We start from the raw sequence: 23,891 nt of genomic DNA, 5'->3' as shown, positions 1-23,891 counted from the left end.
AAGATGCATTGTGCCTTGTCAGTCATTTTTGTTCAGCCCTACTGTTCGCTCAACGTGAGTTTGGTGATCTTTATTGACTTCATGTAAGGGACATAGTTCTTGCCATCTTACAGGCTATTCTTTGCATTGTGTAAGATTCTGCGATACTCTATGGAAATAAATAAGCACTCAGATATCGATAGTAACAATCTGTGGGCGAAACAGGGGAGAGAGAAGCTAAGCATTGTTGTGAGACTAGGTCTGTCTGTGAGAGCAAAATTTCAGTAGTGTTGGTCGAGAGTTCAGAGACAGAAGACGTGTCACTCTGTCCTCACGTCAGTGATGGCAGATCTTACCACAATCAAGGCCTGATTTCATGTATATGGCCAAGAGAGACTTAGATGGCTTAACTATGCTTGAAGATGGAATTCAAGGTAAAATTCGCAAGCATAGCGTAAAACGCAATTGCAGGGTTAGGCCCGTTATTGTTAGTCCAAGTTTACTGTAATTTCATGTTTTGCGTGTCAGTTGAAGAAGCCTCCTTATCCTTCAAATAATAATAATTATGCTCCACATCTAATTCATAAATATGCTGTGGCTATTAAATGTTAATGTAGCTTTGTAATCGAAATAATTTGTTAATCTGTCACTCAGCAATTATTGATATTTATAAGGTCATTGTCAGGCATTTCGCCATTATTGATATTTTTCAAACTATTCATGGTCATGATGATTTCTGAAGTTTTTACAGAAACTTAATTTATGAAATCCCTTCTTACAAGTAATTTAGTAGTTAGCAGGACCCAAGCAAACTCTCTCTCTCTCTCTCTCCTTCTGAACAGGCCTTGGAAGGCCCGACAGTACTGACCGGCCGCCGTGTCATCCTCAGCCCACAGGCATCACTGGATGCGGATATGGAGGGGCATGACGTCAGCACACCGCTCTCCCGGTCGTATGTCAGTTTCCGAGACCGGAGCCGCTACTTCTCAATCAGGTAGCTCCTCATTTAGCCTCACAAGGGCTGAGTGCACCCCGCTTGCCAACAGTACTCGGTAGACTGAATGGCCATCCATTCAAGTGCTAGCCCAGCCCGACAGTGCTTAATTTCGGAGATCTGACGGGAACCGGTGTTATCACTGTGGCAAGGCCATTGGCCATGCAAACTCCCTTGCATTAAATCCATTCTTAGTAACAGTAAGCTTTAGTCCCTGCTGCTGCAAATTGCTGGTTACCACATTCAAAAAGGCAGCCATCTAAAGAGGCGAGTGCAAAACTTAGTGCCAAAACAGAGTCACTGGCACACCACAACATGTCATGTACTCTAATCCAGTAAATTCAGTTGGAGAAGCCAGATTCTGTATCACTTGTAATTTATTATTCAAATAGGCAGTCATATAACTTATCTAAATGTTGTTTTCAAGTTTTTCGTGTAACGATCTGTTGAGGGCTTAAAAGACAGTAAAACTGACACTCATACAACATGCACACAGTATTATGCAGGCTAGATTCCGTTTACTGATAACTCAGGTTGCTTCTCGAGTCCATTTTCACAGACGAACATAGGCTTCATTCGTTGTAGGTACGTTACAATACTTATGTGCTTTCTAACTATTTTATGAATAACCTCATAATCTAAGTCACTGAGTTTGAGTGCACATCTTATTAATCTACTCAAAGGATCTTTCAGCACTAACAGCCATTTCAATGATTCTTGATCTTTTATTACCTTCAATTTCTGGGCATATAAATAATATCTAAAATATGCTTTTCCATATATATTAGCGAGTATTTTCTTCTCTCTCGTGGAGGAGTTGCACTCAGCTTTGTTCAGCTGTCCTTAAGCATATTCTACTGGATGTTCCCCTCCATCGATATTCTGGCCAAAGTAGAACCAACTATGCCATTACTGTTGTTGGACGAGAGGATTAATTCCTTCTCAAAATCAGGAATGATGAATACTGGATCAAAATCTAATTCTATCCTCATTTTACTTTCCGCTGACCACTGGAATTTCATATCCTTCCCACATGCTTCCTTAATAACTGTTTCAATAGTCCTGCAATTTGTGCGAAAGTTATTACAAACTGTCAATAATATTTACCCTAATCCCAGAAACAACTGCAGCTCATGCTAAGCATAAGACCTATGGTCCCAGCGTTTCGCATATTCCAGCATCTCTATTGAGTATACAATGACATTGTCCAAATAGTGCAGGCAGTTTTTAGGCTTCAGTCATGTAGCACTCCGTCTAATAACATCCAGAATGCGGCTAGTGTGTGTTTGAGTCGAAACAGGCTATGGTATTGGTAATGACCCAATGGTACTATGAAAGCTGTCTTTTGTCTCTCCTCCGGGACTACCTCCACCTGGCGATTTCTTACATCCATCACTGTAAAGTACTTGCACTCTCATAAACTGTCCAATGTTGCTGTAATGTTTGGAATCAGATATGCGCCAGTCATTGTTTTAGAGTTGAGGTATCTCCAGTCACAACAAAATCACTCTTTATTTGTATCATCTGGTGATTTCTTTGTTACAATGATCACTACTGCGTCCAATGTTGCAAGAATGCTCTATGATCTCCTCTGGCAATTCCTGATCTATGAACTCCTCCGCTGAAGGCTGGAGGTGCTTCGGTATGTGGCAAATTACTAGCCATAGGTATCTTGTGGTGGGTAACAGACGTTGCTGGTAAACAGCCATCCATATTAAATAAATCCATAAACATTAATAGCAAAGCTTCCACTGTCTTCATATTGCTTTGCAACGTTACCTGTGGATGTTTAATCGACGTGACGTGTCGAACATCACGAATTTGTTTTTCCTATTCATCTGCATTAAAATATATTTTTCTACTTTTGAACCGAGCTGCCATTCATCACACCGACTATTAATTATGTCTAAGTCATCTTGTATCCTCTTGCAGTCATTCAACGACGACACATTCCCGTACGCTACGACACCATCAGCAAACAGACGCAGATTATGGTTTACCCTATCCACCAGATTATTTATGCATATAGAAAATAAAGGCGGAATTATCAAACTGACCTGAGGCACTCCTGACGATACCATTGTCTCGGATGAACACTTCCCATCGAGGACAACGTACTGGGTTCTGTTACTCAAGAAGTCTTCAAGAAACGGATGTAATTGGGAATTTATGCTAGGACCTTCGTTAGCAGTCTGCAGTGGAGCACTGAGTCAAATATTTTTCCGAAATCTAGGAATATGGAAATTGGAATATGGAATGCCTCTTGCCTTTCATCCATGTTTCGTAAGACATCATGTAAGAAAAGAGCAAGCTGAGTTTCACACGAGCAATGCTTTCTAAAGCCGTGCTAATTCGTGGACATAAAAGAAAATTTATTACATTCGAAATGAAAATATGTTCAAGAACTCTACAGAAAACCGTTGTTGAGGATACTGGTCTGTAATTCTGAGGGTCGGTTCTTTTACCTTCTTATATATAGGAGTCAGAAATGGTTCAAATGGCTCTGAGCACTATGAGACTTAACTGATGTGTTCATCAGTCCACTAGAACTTAGAACTACTTAAACCTAACTAACCTAAGGACATAACACACATCCATGCGAGAGGCAGGATTCGAATCTGCAACCGTAGCGGTCGCGCGGTTCCTGACTGTTATAGAAGTCACCTGCGCTTTTTTCCAGTCGGGTGGGACTTTGCGCTGCACGGGAGATTCACGATAAATGCAAGATAAGTAAGGGGTCAGTGCCATAGAGTGCTGTTCGTAAAAACGAACTGGGATTCCGTCTGGACCTCACCACTTATTTGTTTTCAACTCTTTCAGTAGTTTCTCTACGTCAGGAATGCTTATTACTACGTCCTCCATACAGTAGTGTGTGCGATGATGAAACGAGGGTATGTTTGTACGATTGTCCTGCGTGAGTGATTTCTTAATTGCGAAATTTAAAATTGTTGCTTTCGTTTTGCTTTCTTCTACTGCCACATCAGACTGGTTAGCGAGTGACTGGATAGAAAGAAGCCTTAGACTCGCTTAGCGATTTAACATTTTCTTGGATTCTCGGCAAGATCTTTTGCTAAGATATGAAGGTGGTAGTTGTCTGCTTTGCGCGTCGATCTTTTTACAGCCGCTCAAGTTTCTACTAGCTTTTGCCTGTCGTCATTCGTGCTTTCTCGTTGGAACCGAGGATGCAGCAGCCTTTGCTTCCTCAGTGTTTCCTGAATTCCGTTGTTAAGCTTCGATGGGCCTTTCCGTCCTTAATCCAAGTACTCGGCACACACTTCTCCAGTGCACGATTTACAATCCGTTTAAACTTTACCTATGATTCCTCAACGTTCATCATATTGGAACGAAAAGATGTCAATATTCATAGTCTTACTGGAATGCTAACAATTGCTTATGTGCTATTTCTAGAAAAAATGCACTGAGGTTACAAAAGTGATGGGATGTCTCCTAACATCGCGGAAGACTTCCTTTTCTCGGCGTAGTGCAGTAACTCGAGATGGCGTGGCCTCAACAAGTCGTTGGAAGTCACCTTCAGGAATACTGAGGCTTACTGCCTGTGCAGACGTCGATAATTGCGAAAGTGTTGCCGGTGCAGAGTTTTGTGCACAAACTGACCTCTCAATTACGTCCCGTAAATGTTCAACGGGATTCATGTCGAGCGATGGGTGGCCAAACAATTCGCTTGAATTATCCAGAATATTCTTCAAAGTGATCACGAACTAGTGTGGGTCTGTGACAGAGTGGGGTCTGTGACGGAGTGGCCGAGCGGTTCTAGGCGCTACAGTCTGGAGCCGCGTGACCGCTACGGCGCAGGTTCGAATCCTGCCTCGGGCATGGATGTGTGTGTTGTCCTTAGGTTAGTTTGGTTTAAGTAGTTCTAAGTTCTAGGGGACTGATGACCACAGATGTTAAGTCACATAGTGATCAGAGCCATTTGAACCATTTTGAAACAGTTTTCCCTGTAATTACGCTATTCAAATAGGTATTGATTTAAGAAGTAAATTACAATAGGCCATTATTAGGTCGAGTATCAACAGTTGAATTGTATGGCTATACAGTTGCGGAGTGTACTGTGAGATGTAGATGCCCAAATACCGACGACGGCTCCTGGTAGCCTATTTCGTTTTGGGTATGCTCAGTAAAAATAGTAATCAACAAACGTTGCAAGTCTAATTAATTATAGGCACCTCAAAAATTACTGAAGAGTGCTGCCACTTTACAGTGAAGCCCATCTAAACTCCTTTGCAAAACGTTTTTGGTTGTGTGAGTCTTCGGTGCTTATACTCTGGAAGGGACATTAATATATGGTCACCTCTAGTTTCTCATTCTCAGCTATCACCTCTGGTACCAAGAAGAGCAGCACCAGATACACACTGTTCTTCAACAGTGGAAGGTATGGAGCAGCTGATAGTAATGTAATACATCACATATTCACTTGCTTAGTGTGTGACGATCTTTATCAAGCAAGTCTTCACACCATATAGCGCTATGTAAATTTTTTTTGTTGCTTTTCAATAGAGTCTATGCGATACCCGCCAGTTTCAATACAAATTAGATTCCACAGCCGTCTTTTCCTTGGTAAACTTAGTGATATGCAGTGCATTTTATACAAGAGACGTATTGCAGCCCAGCATAAAACTGGATTAAAGCTGTGTGTACATAATAGAAAATGATTTTTTTTGGATCCCCAATGGGCAAAAGAGAAATAACTTCGTCATACACGTGCCGTGAAATGGCTATTTTGCAGCATACTTGAAATGGGACCTCAGCCATTAGTTTGTACCAATGCAGGTAAGGCGCGCCACTCCACTCTTAGAGAGCTGTGCCATGGCGGTAAAGGGTACCTAAGAGCAGTCCAAAGTACGAAAATGGAGTGGTAAGTTGGACTGGAGGGCTATGCCTGACTGCTGTTGACAGCAGCTGACAAGTCTCAGTGTATCTGGGGATTTGCAGTGCAGCTTGGTTGAGGTTCCTGTGCATAGACAAGGCTGTTTCATGGAGTTGTCACAGTGAACAAAGTTCAGTGTAGAGGAGTTACACGACTGTTACGGAATCGGCCACATCTTCTGCGAGCCAGCGCAAACTTTCCACGGAAAGCGACGGACGAGTCTGCAGTGCTTCGCTGATGGTAAACTTTAGTGTGACGACCGAGCTTGTTTGGTACTCGCTTGGCTAGCCCAGGATATTCTGGTGGCTGTACAGGTATGTGTGACGGAAGATGGACGACAACTGGTCAGCGTGAAGCAGCCACAGTGGACCAGAGCTGAAACCCGACAGTGAAAGTGAACACACTCTTCGCACTCAACGTAAGCTGCCCATTGACAATCCCCTCGGTCCCCCCACCCCCCGCTGCTGAACAGACCGCCGACCTGCCTGGCTGTGTGCGGGCACACTACGACTGTGTGCTGGACCCTACCTGTGCCCAGTTGCAAGGCAGATTGCACTACAGCAGAGAAAAGAATGAAGTGTGTGGTGGAAGGTAGTGGTTTGCTGGTGGAGCTGACATACCCAGGCCCTGCACCCGACCGCTATAAAATCATACACCAGAAAGGCAAACGTTTCACGGCAGACGAGCTCGTCAGGGGGGTAGGCTTGGCTGACTGGTCACCTGTGAACCTTTAGAAGGAAGTGAGGTTGTGGATAGTCAACACTGGACATGGTCTGTTAATAATGTGAGGCGTTGTTTGGCTGGAGCAGCTGACAGCGTTTGCGTCTGTACATCCAGAAGATATGACAGCTGGGAGCGAGGAAGTGTTTGCAGAAGAAATATTTACGTTATGATATTTGGAAGGCTGTGCATAAGAGTGATTTGTGCCATTGTGTTGTGCTGGGCATTGGGCCTGTAGTGGCATTAGTGTATTGGCAAGATTTTGGATCGATGAAATGGAGGGTCCACTATCGGACCTATAATTTGAGGAGCAGTGCCATACATGAATGTTTTATATTGTAACTAACTATGGTAAAGCAATGAATTATCTGACGAACTGTGTTTTAGTGGTAAACTTTTAGTGATTCAGGTTGCCTTCCTACATGCCACGATCACTGATGTATGTTTCTTTATCGTTTCGCTTTAGATTGTTCACTTTAAATTGTGTATGTAGTCTGTGTTATCTGTTTGTAGTTACTTAAGGTGCTGGCATAGTGGGACCGCTAGTGCTACCTTGTTAAATAATGTGTTTTGTTGTAGATTATACTTTAGTACCTTCTTTGTAAAGTTGATCTCAGTGTGACGCAGTGTATATGTTGGATGACATATGAATATTTGATTACGATTATCAGAATGTATTATCATTTATGCCCCTTACAGTTTTAATTATTATTGTGGGGCATGAGCTTATTTTATGAATTTTTATGTTCTTATATCGGGTGCTAAGTCAGTGCCAGGCCGAAGCATTCACCCAAGTTGACTTATCTGTGTATGCTTTTTTTATTTGGTGCCTTAGTGGTGGACACTGCTCTGTATTCTAATCATGTTTGTGAAACTGTATTTTTATTGCAATGGATGTCCAGTCTGCGCCATTCCATCTTATGAAACGAGGGTGTTGATCACCTTTGCGTGTGGGGGTGGAGTTAATGTTGTGAAATATTTAGTTCACAGCATGCTTGAATTCCCTTTGGTCAGTGACTTACGCTAGCGTGGATAAGGTGTTTCAGTAATGCTAGAGTGTGCAAGTATCAGAAAGCTGGCTGACGCAGCGCCATATTGAGCTTTGCTATGGCGATGAGGGACAGCTGAGGGCAGTCTGAAGTATGGAACTGGGGTGAAAACTGGTACTGGGAGCGTGGGCCTGACCACTATGGGGAGCGCTTGAAAAGCCTTGATCCAATCCGGCAGGCCTCACAGTACATGCCAGCCAAGCTTGCTTTGCATCAGTGTGGCTGGCTCATGGAGCTGGTGCAGTGAACACTGTTCGGTGTAGAAGATTTGCACGACTAGAATGGAATTGCTAAATCTTCTGATAATGAGCAAGAGATTGCTGCAGGAAGCAGTGGACTAGTCTGCAGTGCATCACCAGGGTTAGGCATTTGCAAGATGGCCGAGTCTGCTTGGTATTGGCAGGGCCATCCCAGGATGTGCCAGTACTTGTATGGTTATGTGTGATGGAGGTGATCACAGGTCAGCGTGAGGCAGCTGCAGGGGAACAGAGCTGGAATCTAATGGTGAAAGTGAAGACATGCTGGAAGAATTTTGACAGTGCCACCTGGAGCCTGAGCATATAGCATGCAAGCATCAAGACAGGGAGATATGGATTGTCAACACTGTGAGTGGCCTGTTGATAATGTGATATATCACTTGGCTGGAGCAGCAGATGGTGTTTGCCTCCATATGCCTAGAGGATTTGGCACCTAGGAACAAGGAAGTGTTTGTGGTATAAAGGTTTCCATTACTATTATTGGAAGGCTGTGCATAAGAGTGATTTGCAACATTTTGTTGTGCTGGTCTTTGAGTCTGTGATGATATTTATGTATTGGCAAGATTTTGAATCAATGAAGTGGCAGGGTTGCTACTGGGCCTTTAATTTCCTCAAGTGTGCATATAACATTTTGTTGACACATACTCTGATTATTGAATATTGTAAAGCAATGAATTATCTGAGGAATTGTATTTTAGTGATAAGCTTTTGGTGACTGTAGTTGTTTTTCTATGTGTCTTTGTAGTTGATGTAAGTTTGATTATTGTGTCACTGTAAAATGTTTATGTTGTCAATGTTGCCTGCCCTAAGGTGTTGGTTGTACTGGGGTGCCCTTCTGAACTTTGTTGACTACCGTGTAAGTTATTCTGAGTGCCTCTTTTGTAAAGTTAATCTCAGTCTGGTGAAGTGTTTTGCGTTGGATGATATATGATTGTTTGGATAAGATTATCAGATTTAATATTCATTTCCATCACCTTAAGGTTTTTATTATTATTGTGCAGTGAGAGCTCATTTTCCTGAATTCTTATGTTATTGTACTATGTGTGAATCTAACAAAACTGGCTGCAAATTCCTTGTTTATTTTGTATGACTCATACTGTTAATAAAATAAAATTAATGTTTTGGAAGAGCTCCCCTCCCCAGCCTGTTAATAAAATAAACTTTGCTCCCATTGAAGTCCTGCACTGTACTGTCCAAATTATAAATTGAAAAATCTGGTTAAGTTTCATATCTCATACCGCCATGTCTAATCCCATTCAGGGAATGAAAAAATAAAAATGAAGGAAACGAAGGACTAAAAGCAGAATGAATGAGCTACATATGGTGCAGCAGCTGAAGCAGTTGCAGCAGTTGAAGCCAGCAGTCGGTAGAGAGGTAAATGAAATGAACAAGCGGTTATAACTTTTCCGAGTGTAACCCCAACCAGCAAATACAGAGCCAGCAGGATACTCCCTGTTTGGTAAGCGTGCAGAAAGTTCACGATGGTAGTATGCCTGTGAAGTATTCTAATGCATGTGGAAATTTGATTCAACATCCCCATCTCATGGATTTAGAATCATAAGTGTCTTAAGGGAAAAAAAAATTTGAAGTAAATCCTCGTCATTGGCACACAATGCCGTGACCAATCTCCATAGGAGCTGCCTGTTGTTGGCACTATGCTGGTAATAAAGTTTATTCCTCCACCACAATTCGAAATAGTTGTCTACAGGTCATAATAGCTGTACCAACGTCAAGAGTGCTGGACAGCATTGATGTTGTTACAGGATGAGGAGTAGAGCTGTGAGAGTGTCTGGATGTCCACCTCACGACATGTGTGCGGTTTCTCTAATGGGAGCAGGAGCAGATTCAGTCACAGTCAGGTTGAAACTAATTGATTTATTTCTTTGGTAGAGCATATATCAGAGTTCCCATGCCAGCGTCCACCAAGTGGTGTGTGCTTGTCGAATCCATCGTCCAAGACAGCATTGTCCTATCAGGATTCCAGCCACAGCTTACATAAAGAGGCAGTGGGGCTTGGAGAGATGTGTGCTTGTTAGGAAGGCACCTGGCATTGCTGGTGCCGAGTGAGTGTTAGTTGTGTTAGTTACGCAGCCGTGCTTCACCGTCTGTGGGGACTGAGTGATGCTGCTATCTGACCAGGTGGATGGCTTACAAGCTGGGTTGTATCATCCAAGGAGTGAACCCCAGTTCTCGAAGTCTAGATGGTGATGGCTTTCGCTGGTAGACAGTAAATGGGTCTGTGAATAGAGGCTTCCTAGTTTGACTCCGGATCCATCGAATCTGATGCTGGACTGCACAGTGGAGTTCCTGTAGAATGATTGACATCAGTGAGTACACCGGCAGATGGCGGTAGAGCGAAGTTGCTTCTCTGGATCACATGGCGGTAGCCTGTTCACCAGGGCTGTGACTGAGTTAGATGCCTTTTACCGACTGCGTGGATAGTATTTGTAAACAACAGGGCCAGATGTGTTAACACCCAGATTCCCAGCGGTCGTGTATTTCCTCTGTTGGAACGATGGCAGAATTGGACTAGATTTCTTTAACGCTAATGGCTGCTAAACGGGTGGTTGTGCCAACGTACTTAGGCCAACCGTGACGGCGAAATGCTGCGCCAGCTAATTGCTGCGACCAGCGCAGTTATGCCAGCAGTGACTTGTGCTGGCCAGCGCCGCTACATAATGTTAATAAACTCATCTGGAAAGTCTCTGACTAATGAGTGGAAGCGTTCGCCTGCAGTGAGTCATGTGTCACACTGAGAACTGCAGCAGGTACGGTGGCTCACCTCTTGCGTTCCGGCGCCGGGGACTTGTCGGGCGCTGCGGCCGTGGGGCTGGTGAGCGAGGTGCCGCGGCGCAGCACGCGCAGGGCGCGCGCGCCCCTGCTGCCTCCGCAGCCGGCCCCACCGCCTCCGCCGCCCCCGCCGCCGTCGTCTGACTGCCAGGAGCCGCGCCGGCCGACCAGCTGGAGGTTGCGCTCCAGGTTGGCGATGTTCTGCTCGATGTCGATTAGCATCTGCTGGTCGTCGTCTAGCGCGTCGAAGACGGCGTCTCCTGCCACTTCCGCGCCGCCTGGTGGCGTGTACGCGATCTCGAACGAGATGCGGGTCTGTGGACACAAGGGCAAAATGTTGCAACAATGATCTCCATCCTAAATTCAAGCTGCCGCACAAAGGCGGAAAATACAAATTTTGTAAAGTATACGGACAGAATAAAGTGTGTACCAAACCTCATGCTGCCAGTTTAGCTGGAAGAGCTGGATATACAGGGTGTTTCAAGAGGACTCATCCGAGTTCACAAGACTGTATTTTTTGCATAAATCAAGTGAGGATATTGAGGTAAATTTTAATTTGTGCATCAAAACTGAACGTTTACCTTGGTGGCAGCTGTAAGTTGCCGCTTCATGTGGTGGACAGTAGAGATCTCTCTGGTGGAACAAGCTCGCTCGAACCGTCGTTCAGTACACATCGCGCTTCGTGTGGAGACGACGTCAACACAACACCAAAAGTTATTTGCCTTCTCCGACTCAACAGGTGCACTTCAGTAACAACTATACTATGTGATTTTAACAATGAGCTGTCTCAACGATGCGTCCACCGTAAGGGGTGTACGGATCTCATTTTGCAAAAAAATGGCTCTGAGCGCTATGGGACTTAACTTCTGAGGTCATTAGCCCCCTAGAATTTAGAACTACTTAAACCTAACTAGCCTAAGGACATCACACACATCCATGCCCGCGGCAGGATTCGAACCTGCGACCGTAGCGGTCTCTCGGTTCGAGACTGTAGCGCCTAGAACCGCTCGGCTACACTGTCCGGCTCTCATTTTGCACCAATGGCCTCAGAGGTGACCTTGATCTCACAGAACGTGATACATACATACATACACATATTAATCCTTGTTCCATACATCATGAATACGACATTTCGTATTGATGTGGAACGTGTCACTTTAACATAAGTACATGAGTTTTCTTTACACAAAATAATTAATTATTATAATTTTTTTTTTACAGTTAGTACTTCATATCTAAGAATTCGTCTATTGAGTACAAAGAGTTGTCATTCAGAAATTCTTTTAATTTGCTTTTAAATGTTGGTTGGCTATCTGTCAGGCTTTTAATACTATTTGGCAAATGACCAAAGATTTTTGTGGCAGCATAATTCACCACTTTCTGTGCCAAAGTGAGATTTAATCCAGAATAGTGAATATCATCTTTTCCTCTAGTGTTGTAGTTATGCACTTCGCTGTTATTTTTGAATTCGGATGGGTTATCAATGACAAATTTCATAAGTGAATATAAGTATTAGGAAGGTACTGTGAATATCCAGAGTTCCTTAAATAAATGTCTGCAAGGTGATCTTCGGTGGGCTTCAGCTATTATTCTGATGACACGCTTTTGTGCAATTTCATAATTGAATGTATTTGTCATAATTTGTCATAATGACAAATTGCCCCAAAATATGAAAGCAGTGAATGAAAATAGGCAAAGTAGGCTAATTTACAGATATGTTTATCACCAAAATTTGCAATAGCCCTAACAGCATAATTAGCTGAACCTAACTGTTTCAGCAGATCATCGATGTTTTCTTCCAGTTCAATTTCTCATCAGTGCACACACCCAGAAATTTTGAGTATTCTACCTTAGGAACAGACATCCGTTTTTATGGTGGTGATTTGGGCTTTGCTTAGAGAAAATTGTACGCAGTATAGCGACAATAGCAAGCTCAGCAACTGCAGACATGTTTGCAAAAGTGTGTGACGAGTTTGACTATCGTCTCGATGCATGTCATGCATCCGATGCAAAGTAAATGAACCTTTGGTCTTAAACGTAATTGTAAAAAGTGCCGCAATATGTATTATGTGCGTCTTTGTAAAATACTCTTGTAAAATCGGAGAATTCTTTTGAACATAAAAACTTTGCAGTCATATGCGTAGGTTAAGGATTACTCTAATTACTATTTTCATTCGAGCAGAAGAGATCGGATTGTGAAAGCTGAATCTTTTTGGGCAGACTGAGGGGTATAAATACTATTTTCTTCTCATCGTGTGCAGTTTATTTTGATGTTTTCCCTCTCGAGCACATGAATTATACACAGCTCTATAACTTCGAGTAAGTCATTATTATTAATAATATTGATTTATCTTTAGTTTAAGTTTAGTATTTAGTGAGAGACAGTTTAACATACATGATCAGCTGTTGCTGTAACATACAGTATTTTGTGTCCCTTTCAATCATACTAGTTTTAACGTTAATAATTCAAAGTACCACATCAAATTTCATTTAAAAAATTGTAAGCATAACTACATGTGAACGAGGTAGCAGCCGTTGCCAAAGTGCGCGCGCTTCTGTCCGCATGCTGCCCGGTACGCTAGTAGTCATGTTACGCAATTTGTCTCCACATAGTCTAGAGATCGCTTACGTCGAACGACCACACTAGTTTTTGTATTTGCATCATGGGTGACATTATTGTGATCGGAATGAACTTATGAGCCTCTCCCCCCCCCCCCCCCCCCCATTATAGGAAGTTTTTAAGATTTTGACTATTCGGTCCCTACTCATAATATTTATGAAACTGAAACTGCTCGCTTTAATGATTAATAGTAAATTTCTGCGCATTGCATTTCCGACTTTGGTCGAAAGAGGAGGCTTCGCAGTTTGAGGCCAGCTCTCTATCGACCGCTTCGTCGTTAGTGTATTCAGTCACAGTGTTTGCTCAAGTATTATTTCCGCTTTATAGGCTTTTTGATAACTATTTCACAACTGCTTTCCGTGATATGTCACGAATAGCGGGTTATACAGAGGAGGCGGTGATCCAACTGACCCGAACAGTATGGACATTGACCAAGGTACTGTTACTGTAGCAGCTATCAGTGCGCTTTATGCTGTGGGTAGCTAACGTGAAGATATGATCAATATGGAAGGCCAGCGAGTAGTAGAAAACAGGAAACAAGTCAGTGACTTAGTCAGCTGTGCTGTTATTGAGAAAAAAGTTGCGACAGGAAACATTCTTCTCAAGTAAGTTTATCTTCTGCGACTATGTGTGAAGTGAATAAATATTTTCTCCATGACCGCCTAAGTTACAAACGCCTCCGGTTTTTTTCAAGATCTATAATGTATATTTTACATCTATTTCTCAGATGCTAAACTAGTCAGATTTATTTCCTATCGATTCTTTGTATGACCACTGCATCGGAATGTTTGTCTGTGGTGTTCTGTTGGCTCTCAGCCAATCACAGGGCTCGGCGGTAAAGTATGCTATGCTTTTTTGGTTCGAAAATGAAGTCAGTCATTCCATTATCGGTCTTCTCGTAGTAGAGTCGAGTAATGTTGATTGGAATGGTGAGGCGTGCTTTACGCTGGAACAATATTTATAAGGACACGTCGCTTTGATGAAGTTACTTGCCTGAGAGAGACCCATGAGGCTGAATGACTCTGCGATGCATCAGATTGCGAGTAAGACAATCCAAGTTAATTTATTGTGGTGAAGTCTGTCCTGTTGTGTAAGTAAACAGGCCACTATTTTGTATCACTTCATGTCCCAATTCTCACCAATGTGAAATGCCCACTACAAAAAATGTTTTCCAACGCCAAGTTCCCAGAACTCCTGAAGATAGATGTTGACTGTGGATATTGTATCACAGAAACTGCCCCATGCATGAGCAGTGCCTATTAGACGGAGGAGGTACGACAGCCGATCAGTTCCAGCCATCCCTCCAGGATGGAGGTACACGGCTCGCGTTGTCTGTAGTTCAACTATGCCTAGACGGTCAACTCCGCGGTTCGATCGCGTCCGCATTGTAAATTTGTGCCACGAAGGGCTCTCAACAAGGTAAGTGTCCAGGAGTCTCGGAGTGAACCAAAACGATGGTGTTCAGTCATGGAGGAGATACAGGGAGACAGGGACTGCCGATAACATGCCTCGATCAGGCCGCCCAACAGCAACTACTGCAATGGATGACCGCTACCTACGGATTATGTTTCGGGGGAACCTTGACAGCAACGCCACCATGTTGAGTAATGCTTTTCGTGGAGACACAGGACGGCGTGTTACCACTGAAAATGTTCGCAATAGGCTGCATGATGCGCAACTTCACTCCCGACGTCCATGGCGAGATCCATCTTTGCAACCATAATACCATGCAGCGCGTTGCAGATGGGCTCAACAACATGCCGAATGGATCGTTCAGGATTGGCATCACGTTGTCTTCACTGATGTTTGTTGCATATGCCTTCAACCAGACAATCGTCAGGGACGTGTTTGGAGGAAACGCCGTCAGGCTGAACTCCTTAGACACACTGTCCAGTGAGTGCAGCAATGTAGAGGTTCCCCGCTATTTGGGATGGCATTTTGTGGGGCAGATGTACGGTGCTGGAGGTCATGGATGTCGCCGTAACGGCCGTACAATACGTGGATGCCTCCCTCCGACCGATAGTTCAACCATAACGGCAGCGTATTGCCGAGACATTCGTCTTCATGGACGACAATTCGTGCACATCTTGTGAATTACTTCCTTCAGGATAACGACATTGCTCGACTAGAGTGGCCAGCATGTACTCCAGTCATCAACCCTATCGAACATGCCCGAGATAGATTGAAAAGGGCTGTTTATGGACGACGTGACCCGCCAACCACTCTGCCGAATCGCCCTTGAGGAGCGGGCCAATCTGGACCAATAGTGCTTTGATGAACTTCTGGATAGTATGCCACGAATACATGCATGCGTCAATGCAACAGGACGTGCTGCTGGGGACACTCCTGGAAATGGAAAAAAGAACACATTGACACCGCTGTGTCAGACCCACCATACTTGCTCCAGACACTGCGAGAGGGCTGTACAAGCAATGATCACACGCACGGCACAGCGGACACACCGCGGTGTTGGCCGTCGAATGGCGCTAGCTGCGCAGCATTTGTGCACCGCCACCGTCAGTGTCAGCCAGTTTGCCGTGGCATACGGAGCTCCATCGCAGTCTTTAACACTGGTAGCATGCCGCGACAGCGTGGACGTGAACCGTAAGTGCAGTTGACGGACTTTGAGCGAGGGCGTATAGTGGGCATGCGGGAGGCCGGGTGGACGTACCGCCGAATTGCTCAACACGTGGGGCGTGAGGTCTCCACAGTACATCGGTGATCGATGTTGTCGCCAGTGGTCGGCGGAAGGTGCACGTGCCCGTCGACCTGGGACCGGACCGCAGCGACGCACGGATGCACGCCAAGACCGTAGGATCCTACGCAGTGCCCTAGGGGACCGCACCGCCACTTCCCAGCAAATTAGGGACACTGTTGCTCCTGTGGTATCGGCGAGGACCATTCGCAACCGTCTCCATGAAGCTGGGCTACGGTCCCGCACACCGTTAGGCCGTCTTCCGCTCACGCCCCAACATCGTGCAGCCCGCCTCCAGTGGTGTCGCGACAGGCGTGAATGGAGGGACGAATGGAGACGTGTCGCCTTCAGCGATGAGAGTCGCTTCTGCCTTGGTGCCAATGATGGTCGTATGCGTGTTTGGCGCCGTGCAGGTGAGCGCCACAATCAGGACTGCATACGACCGAGGCACACAGGGCCAACACTCGGCATCATGGTGTGGGTAGCGATCTCCTACACTGGCCGTACACCTCTGGTGATCGTCGAGGGTACACTGAATAGTGCACGGTACATCCAAACCGTCATCGAACCCATCGTTCTACCATTCCTAGACCGGCAAGGGAGCTTGCTGTTCCAACAGGACAATGCACGTCCGCACGTATCCAATGCCACCCAACGTGCTCTACAAGGTGTAAGTCAACTACCCTGGCCAGCAAGATCTCCGGATCTGTCCCCCATTGAGCATGTTTGGGACTGGATGTAGCGTCGTCTCACGCGGTCTGCACGTCCAGCACGAACGCTGGTCCAATTGAGGAGCCAGGTGGAAGTGGCATGGCAAGCCGTTCCACAGGACTACATCCAGCATCTCTACGATCGTCTCCATGGGAGAATAGCAGCCTGCATTGCTGCGAAAGGTGGATATACACTGTACTAGTGCCGACATTGTGCATGCTCTGTTGCCTGTGTCTATGTGCCTGTGGTTTGTCAGTGTGATCATGTGATGTATCTGACCCCAGGAATGTGTCAATAAAGTTTCCCCTTCCCAGGACAATGAATTTACGGTGTTCTTATTTCAATTTCCAGGAGTGTATTAGAGGTACGAGTGTGTACAGCAATCTGGCCCCCACCATCTCTGAAGGTCTGGCTGTATGGTGGTACAACACGCAATGTGTGGTTTTCATGAGCAATAAAAAGGGCGAAAATGATGTTTATGTTGATCTCTATTCCAATTTTCTGTACAAGTTACGAAACTTTCGGAACCGAGATTATGAGAGACTACAAATCTTCAGGTATCGAGTAACAGGTTACTGCATCATATTTCATGTAACTTTGATTTGTTTTGTATTAACTTTATCCAGAATAAGTTATATGTTACAGAGAAAATATACTTTGCTCAGAGGAGCAGGTTGTGCTTCTGATTTTGAAGATTGCTCTGTAAACTCAAACCTAGTCATAATTCTCACTATGAAACTGTAATCGTGTGTTTTCAGTTGATGAAGAACAATATATTCGCTTGATTCAAAGTTTTGTGCTGAATAACCATTTATAGCTTACATTTATACTTTTACTTAAATACATGGAACATAGGCGGCAGCCATCTTGTTGAACTGAAATTAGATAAATATTAGAAAAAGTGAGGTGAGGTTGATGATCTGAGGACTGTGTCACGAGAAAAGAGCGGATTCAGATAATATTATGTACCATACTTTTATCTGTACAGCAGTTAAATATTTTCAGCCATCAACTATGATGAGGCTGCATCAGTTGATGTTGCTGAACATAGGACTGCTGTGACTGGCAACATTCTCATTGCAGTATGTATCAATATAAGCATGATGTTAGGTGCGTTGTGTGTTCACTCATTTCAAATCAGATATCGTTAATAATCTTTCTTGGATATTATAAGTAAATTATACAAATCAGTATGGTATGAGGATTAGCACATCACTGACATAGAGGGTAACTGATGCTCTCTAAACGAAGACACACACAAATTTCAAATGTACAAGTGCCTCATCTGCCCAGTAATTGATTATGGATGCTCCTTATATCACAGTGCTTCTAAATGTGCACTTCACGGACTTCATACCATACAATTTCGATGCACGTTTATATACTTTGGAGTAATGCGATCGACTACAGTGAATGCTTAACTAGTTGAAGCTGCTGAACCTGCCTCTCAGAAAGAGTCAGCGGCCCAATAGTAAGTTAATCACCCTTCTACGAGAAATTAAACACTCAACCACTCATTTGTTGTACATCAGAGACACAGACTCTTTAGTAGTGGCAGCATTAGATTCAGTGCATGCCATTAGCTGTTGGATTCAAGCAGATAGTTGCACAGTCCCATTTGGGATTCCATTTTGATATAAGTTGGAAAACATTGATATTTATTATTACAATTTCATGAAAAACTGCTTTGGTATAATCAGTTCAAGTTCTAGCCTCGTATTAATCTTTATTGACCACATTTTTTTTCATGTGTAGACTGATAGCTCTTGATATCAAGAGACTTCTGTAACAGTATGTACATTTCCTATTCCCAAGCTGGAACATATCAAGCAATCTCCCTCCCCCCCCCCCCCCCCCGTATCTGTTATACAGGTAAAGTAGAGCATATGTATGGGTCTACATCTGGCATCTTCTCCAAAACCCATGGATGGATTTCAGCCAAATTTGGAACAGAAACAACAGGCCTCACGAGTATCAGTATCAGTATCCAACAGGAGCAGAGTAATGGGTAAAAAAACGTGCTTTACAGCCCCTGTTGTATAGACTGCCCTGCACAACAGACATGTTATGTGGGAACAATATCGCCCTGCCAAATCTAATTCCTTTGCAGGGCAGCCTACATGTCAGAGGCAAGAAATAGGTTTCCAGGTTCTGAATGTAGGCTGACCTGCATGACAGATGCATTGTGTCGGAGTAATGTCATTCTGCTTTATCAACGTGCTTTGCATGGCAGCCTGTACATGAGAAGCAGATAAATGATTTTGAAGACCCTGATATTTAGCCTGCCTCACATAACAGGCTTGTTGTGGAAGTCGTATCAGCCTGCTTTATTGAAAAGCAATGCTGGAGCTATACATGCCTAAGAGTGGGCCTGAAGAAATGTTGAGATGAATAGAGGAGGGGATGTACAGAGAGAGGGGGAAGGAGGAAGTGGACAGAGAGAGGGGAGAAAAATGGGAATGATTGTATGACGTCAGTGGCCGGGAGGTCCCAGGTGGGAAGTTCGGCCGCCAAATGTAAGTCTAATTGCGTGTGATGCCACATTGGGCGACTTGCGCTTCGACAATGGGTATGAAATGATGATGAGGGCAGCACAACACCCAGTCCCTGAGAGGAGAAAATCTCCCACACCCTGTGTGTGGCATTCCAATGTGGGTACTATTCAGCTGATGGGGTGGACCAGAGGGGAAGAGTGAGAGGTGCATGAGGCAGGTGGAAGCTGTAGAGAGGTGGTGTGCAGGTGGAAAAGGAAGAGGGAGAGGTAGAGATGGAAAGAGAGAGGTGGAAGAGGATGTGGTCAGAAAGAGAGGGGAGGAAAGTGATGTCAGTTTGAGGGTGCAGACCAAGAGGGGGAGCAGTAGATAAAGAGATAGAGCGAATGGGGAGGAGTAAATAGATTGAGGTGGGAGGATGATGTGGACAGACAGAGGGAAGAAGAGGTCCACACAGCGGCAGAGGAGGTGTATTCAGTATATGGTCGAACGCATAGTAGCTTTGTATACGGAATTTGGTGCTCTGTATGGTTCATAATCACTCTAATCTCTGAGGTGTATGCTTCTGAGTCTGTCGAGTTCTCATTTTTATATTATGTTTTGTCTGCAGTTGATAGGTCAAGATTCCTTAGCTATAAGTAGTGAACCGATATGGAAACCGTAAAATAATGTAAAATCATTGATTCTCTTCATTTCTTTTTAATCAAACTCTTGGCTGCATGGATCAATAAAACAAAACCAAATAAAAATGGGACTTTTATAAGTTATGCCTTTTGTTTCAATCTCTGATGAAGTCATGCTTTGCTTTTGTAGCAACTGATCCGAATTTTTAATCCGATTTTATTGTTAGTTCTCATTATATCACAAAGCAAAACCGTCGGCTTATAATCTTCAATAAATTTTAATCCTTTTTCGTTAAAACACATTTGTAAACGACAAATACAGGATGATTATAATTAAACTTTCAAAACTTTGTAGAAATAACACTACTGGTCAGAATGACGTCAAATTACAACGGAATATTATCGGAAAAGGGCATAAGAAATAAAAAATAGTGTGAAAATTGATCAGTAGATGGCGCTGTGTGTGTCAGAATTCGTAAATGAAAACCCCTGTCATGCTCGCGAGCCATTGAAGCTGGTATAAACACGCAGGGTACACGGCTTTTCCTCCTTCCGCGTCTGCAACGTCTGCCATGACTGTCTCGATGCACGATCGCGCTCTGCTTGTAAAGCTGTATTACAGGATAATACTGTGCACACGTCGCTCTGCAGAAGTTCCTGACACAGGGTTTGAAAACAGGCGTTGGTCCGATGATTTCCGTGGGTCTGGAGAAAATGGTTCGGAAATTCGAAAACACGCATTCTTTTGGTGTGGTAGATTCGACGTTAGTGGAAGCAGTGGCCACAGCAATGCAAGAGAAGACGAGTGGTGGTGTGCAAACGTGTAGTGATCGGAGAATTGGCCGAACGTTGGACATACCCCTGAGCACGGTGTGTAAAATCCTACGAAACATCCTTCTTTGCTATCCATTCAAAATTACGCATGTGCACGAGTTGCTTCCTGATGACCTGCCAGCGAGAGAGACCTTTGCTTTAGAATTTCTTTCTCGCATGGAAGTGGACAATAATTGGCCGTGGAAGATTTCGTGGACAGACGAAGCCCACTTCCATCTGACAGCATACGTCAGTACACAGAATTGTCGAATATGGGCAACGGAAAATCCACACGCAAATCAATTAGTACCACTTCATCCTGAAAAGGTCACTGTGTGGTGAGGGGTAACGGCATCATTTATCACAGGGCCTCATTTTTTCGAAGGTGGAAGTGCTTCCGGTCCTTGTTAACTGTACCGTCACTGGTAAGGGCTATGAGTGTCTTTTGCGCAACTACGTCATTCCAGCTTTCCAACAGCGTGGGTGGCATCATTTTTATGCAAGATGGCGTACTTCCGCACATTGCAAATCCAGTTAAGCAGCTGCTGAAGCGCCATTTTGGAAACGCTTCAGCCGCCATTTCCCTACAGCCTGGCCGTCCCGATCATGTGATCTTAATCCGTGTGACTTCTGGCTGTGGGGTTCTGAAAGATGTTGTGTTCAGTGTTCCGATTCCAAACGTAGCAGCATTGAAGGCACGCATTGCGCAGCACATTGTGAACGTGACCCCGGAAACACTTCAATCAGTTGTGGAACGTGCTTTTTCTCCATTTCAACTTGTTGCAGAAAACGGTGGACAGCATATAGAACACGTTTTGCGCCAGTCACACGTAAATTAATAATCCGGTTTGATTTTTATTGATGCTTTTTATGCGGTTTTTGGCCTCAGGACAATTAAAAACCGATTTTTTCCATCCGATGTGATATGACCTCGCCGTGGTGAACGGGCTTACGTAACTAACAGTATCACACTTATACACCCATGCACACTGAGTAGTACAGTTTTTTAACGTCAAACGTAGACCTTAAGGCATTGTTGTATGTTTCATTTGTCATTTGTACTCGACCACTATTAAATTATGATGCTTACAGCGCCATCTATTGCTACAGCTTGTAATTATTTAGTTTTCTTCCGTCATACGTTTTCCCCCTTCTCCGACAATATTCCGTTGCAATTTGACGTCATTCTGACCAGTTGTGTTGTTTCTAGAGCGGTTTAAAAATTAAGTTTAATTATATTCACCCTGTACTTTAAAATCGACAGAATAGAAGAGTGCCGATCGGAAGATCTTGGAGAGGGGAGTTTGAGTCACGTCACGTATTGAAACCAAGATGGAACCGCACCACGGCATCATGGGGCTGGGTGACTACCCCTCATTACAGATTTCGGACACTGTAGGCTAGACAGGCTGGTAAAACAGGCTGAACCAACATTAGACTTTAATACTAGGTAGAGTACAATTGTGTCTGAACACACAGTACACCGGCCACTCCTAACGATCCAAGCAGACGCCTTGAAAGAAGTTCATCAGGATTTGTTTCGTAATTATGTCAGACTTTCTGATTACTTGTAATATATTTTGTGATTTCAGATGGTGTTCCACTAATCACACTTCAAACACTGACATAGCACATTGGATGGCGTGAGAATGAGTTGTTGTTGCATGCTGTCTTCGGACCGCACTTCTTACCGACTTTTCTCCCTTGACATGTAGAGTTCGTGGTAAGTAAACTTCTTTCTGTATACCACTTTGATTGGTATTATATATTTTCACACATGCCACGTTGTTCATTAAGGGCTTTACTTCATTGTGGCGGTCACAGCAGAGCCTTACACCTAACGCAGTGGCCTAGAGGTGAAAATCCATCACTGGGCATGTGGCAGTCAATGTGTTAAACCTTGTAATCCATGGATGGATCTATTGACTTCAGTAAGTACTATTTCACGGACATTTTCCAAATTCCAAGCACGAATATCCCTTACTTGAATTTCATAGCCTAGAAAATTTCTTGCCAACCTGGAAAACTACATCAAATACATGAAATTTTGTGCACTTGTCTTTCTCCCACTTCTCAGTCATGGAACACAAATATCATAGATGATGTAAGCCTTGCAGCATACAATATCGTCTGTAAAGCACAAACTTGTCCCTGAATTCTGAATTCTAAAATTTCTAGTGAAATACCTGTCCCACTTCTTCATCTTCATTGGACTTCCATCACTTCCTAACAACTCTTCTTCACTGCCAGGTTCGGGACGGCCCATAATGTTCTCAGATATGGTTCTGCATATACATGTTTTGCAGTATTGTTTTGTCTTTATACGAGGGTTGACTGAAAAGTAATGCCTCCACTTTCGTAACTCTTCAACAGTTGGCAGCATTGGTATGCGGCAAGTACTGGCTTTTTCCTTAGTCTCTTCCGTACAGCTTCAGTTGGCGGGCAGCGTTACCATTGAACAGTTAAATTGTTACAGTGTAAACTATGGAGCCCTGCGCAAACGGTCGGTCAATGTGATTTAAGCAACGTGCAGTCATTGAATTACTGACAGCAGAAGGTCTCACCCCAAAGGAGATTCATCAAAGAATGAAATCAGTTTATGGTGATTGTGTTGATATGAGTACTGTGCGTTGTCGGGCGAGTACGTTTAAAGATGTTGAGGCTGGAACATCTGACCTGTGTGACAAACAAAGAGTTGAACGTTCAGTGACAGCAACCACCGCGTTTCACAAGCAAAATGTTGACAGATTTATTCAGGACGATCGTCGCGTCACTCAGGGAGAAATTGCAAGCACAATCGGCATTTCACAAGAACGTGTGGGTCACACGTTTTCCTGCAGCATGACAATGCCAAACCACACACTTCACGTGCCACCACAGCAGAATTTCAGAGACTGAATGTCACCACCATACGGCATCCTCCATACAGTCCAGATTTAGCATCGACTGACTTCCGTCTGTTCCTGATAATGAAAGACGATCTGCGGGGACATCATTATGCTTCTGATGAAGACGTTGGGAGAACTGCGAGACTGTGGAAACAGAGTGCTGACTTCTTTCGTGACGGCTTCAGAAAACTTGTTCATCGTTGGCAGAAATGTATCCAGTTGGCTGGTGAATAGTAGGACAAGTGAATATTGGTCATTAAAGATCACATTCAAAGGATTATTTCTGCGTTTGATCTATTAAAATATTCCCATCCAAACCCAATTAACGAAGGTGGAGGCATTACTTTTCATTCAACCCTCACATATGAGGAG

General features: G+C 44.0%; 1 protein-coding gene across 1 annotated transcript in view; it reads right to left on the bottom strand.

Annotated features, from left to right (window-relative positions):
- Positions 1 to 10,141: 10,141 nt before the first annotated feature.
- The window catches only part of LOC126363426 (otoferlin-like), a 609,055-nt gene continuing 595,305 nt past the window's right edge, over positions 10,142 to 23,891 (bottom strand). Inside the window, exons 4-5 of the mRNA XM_050007966.1 lie at positions 10,791 to 10,992; positions 10,142 to 10,275 (exon numbers count right to left, since the gene is read on the bottom strand). Coding sequence (XP_049863923.1) covers positions 10,142 to 10,275; positions 10,791 to 10,992 — 336 coding nt within the window. The remainder of the gene's footprint in view (positions 10,276 to 10,790; positions 10,993 to 23,891) is intronic.

This window comes from Schistocerca gregaria, chromosome 1 (genome assembly GCF_023897955.1).
Source record: "Schistocerca gregaria isolate iqSchGreg1 chromosome 1, iqSchGreg1.2, whole genome shotgun sequence".
Classification (NCBI taxonomy): Eukaryota; Metazoa; Arthropoda; class Insecta; order Orthoptera; family Acrididae; genus Schistocerca; species Schistocerca gregaria.
Note: the sequence above shows the minus strand (reverse complement) of the source record. Positions and strands in the feature narration are given on the sequence as shown.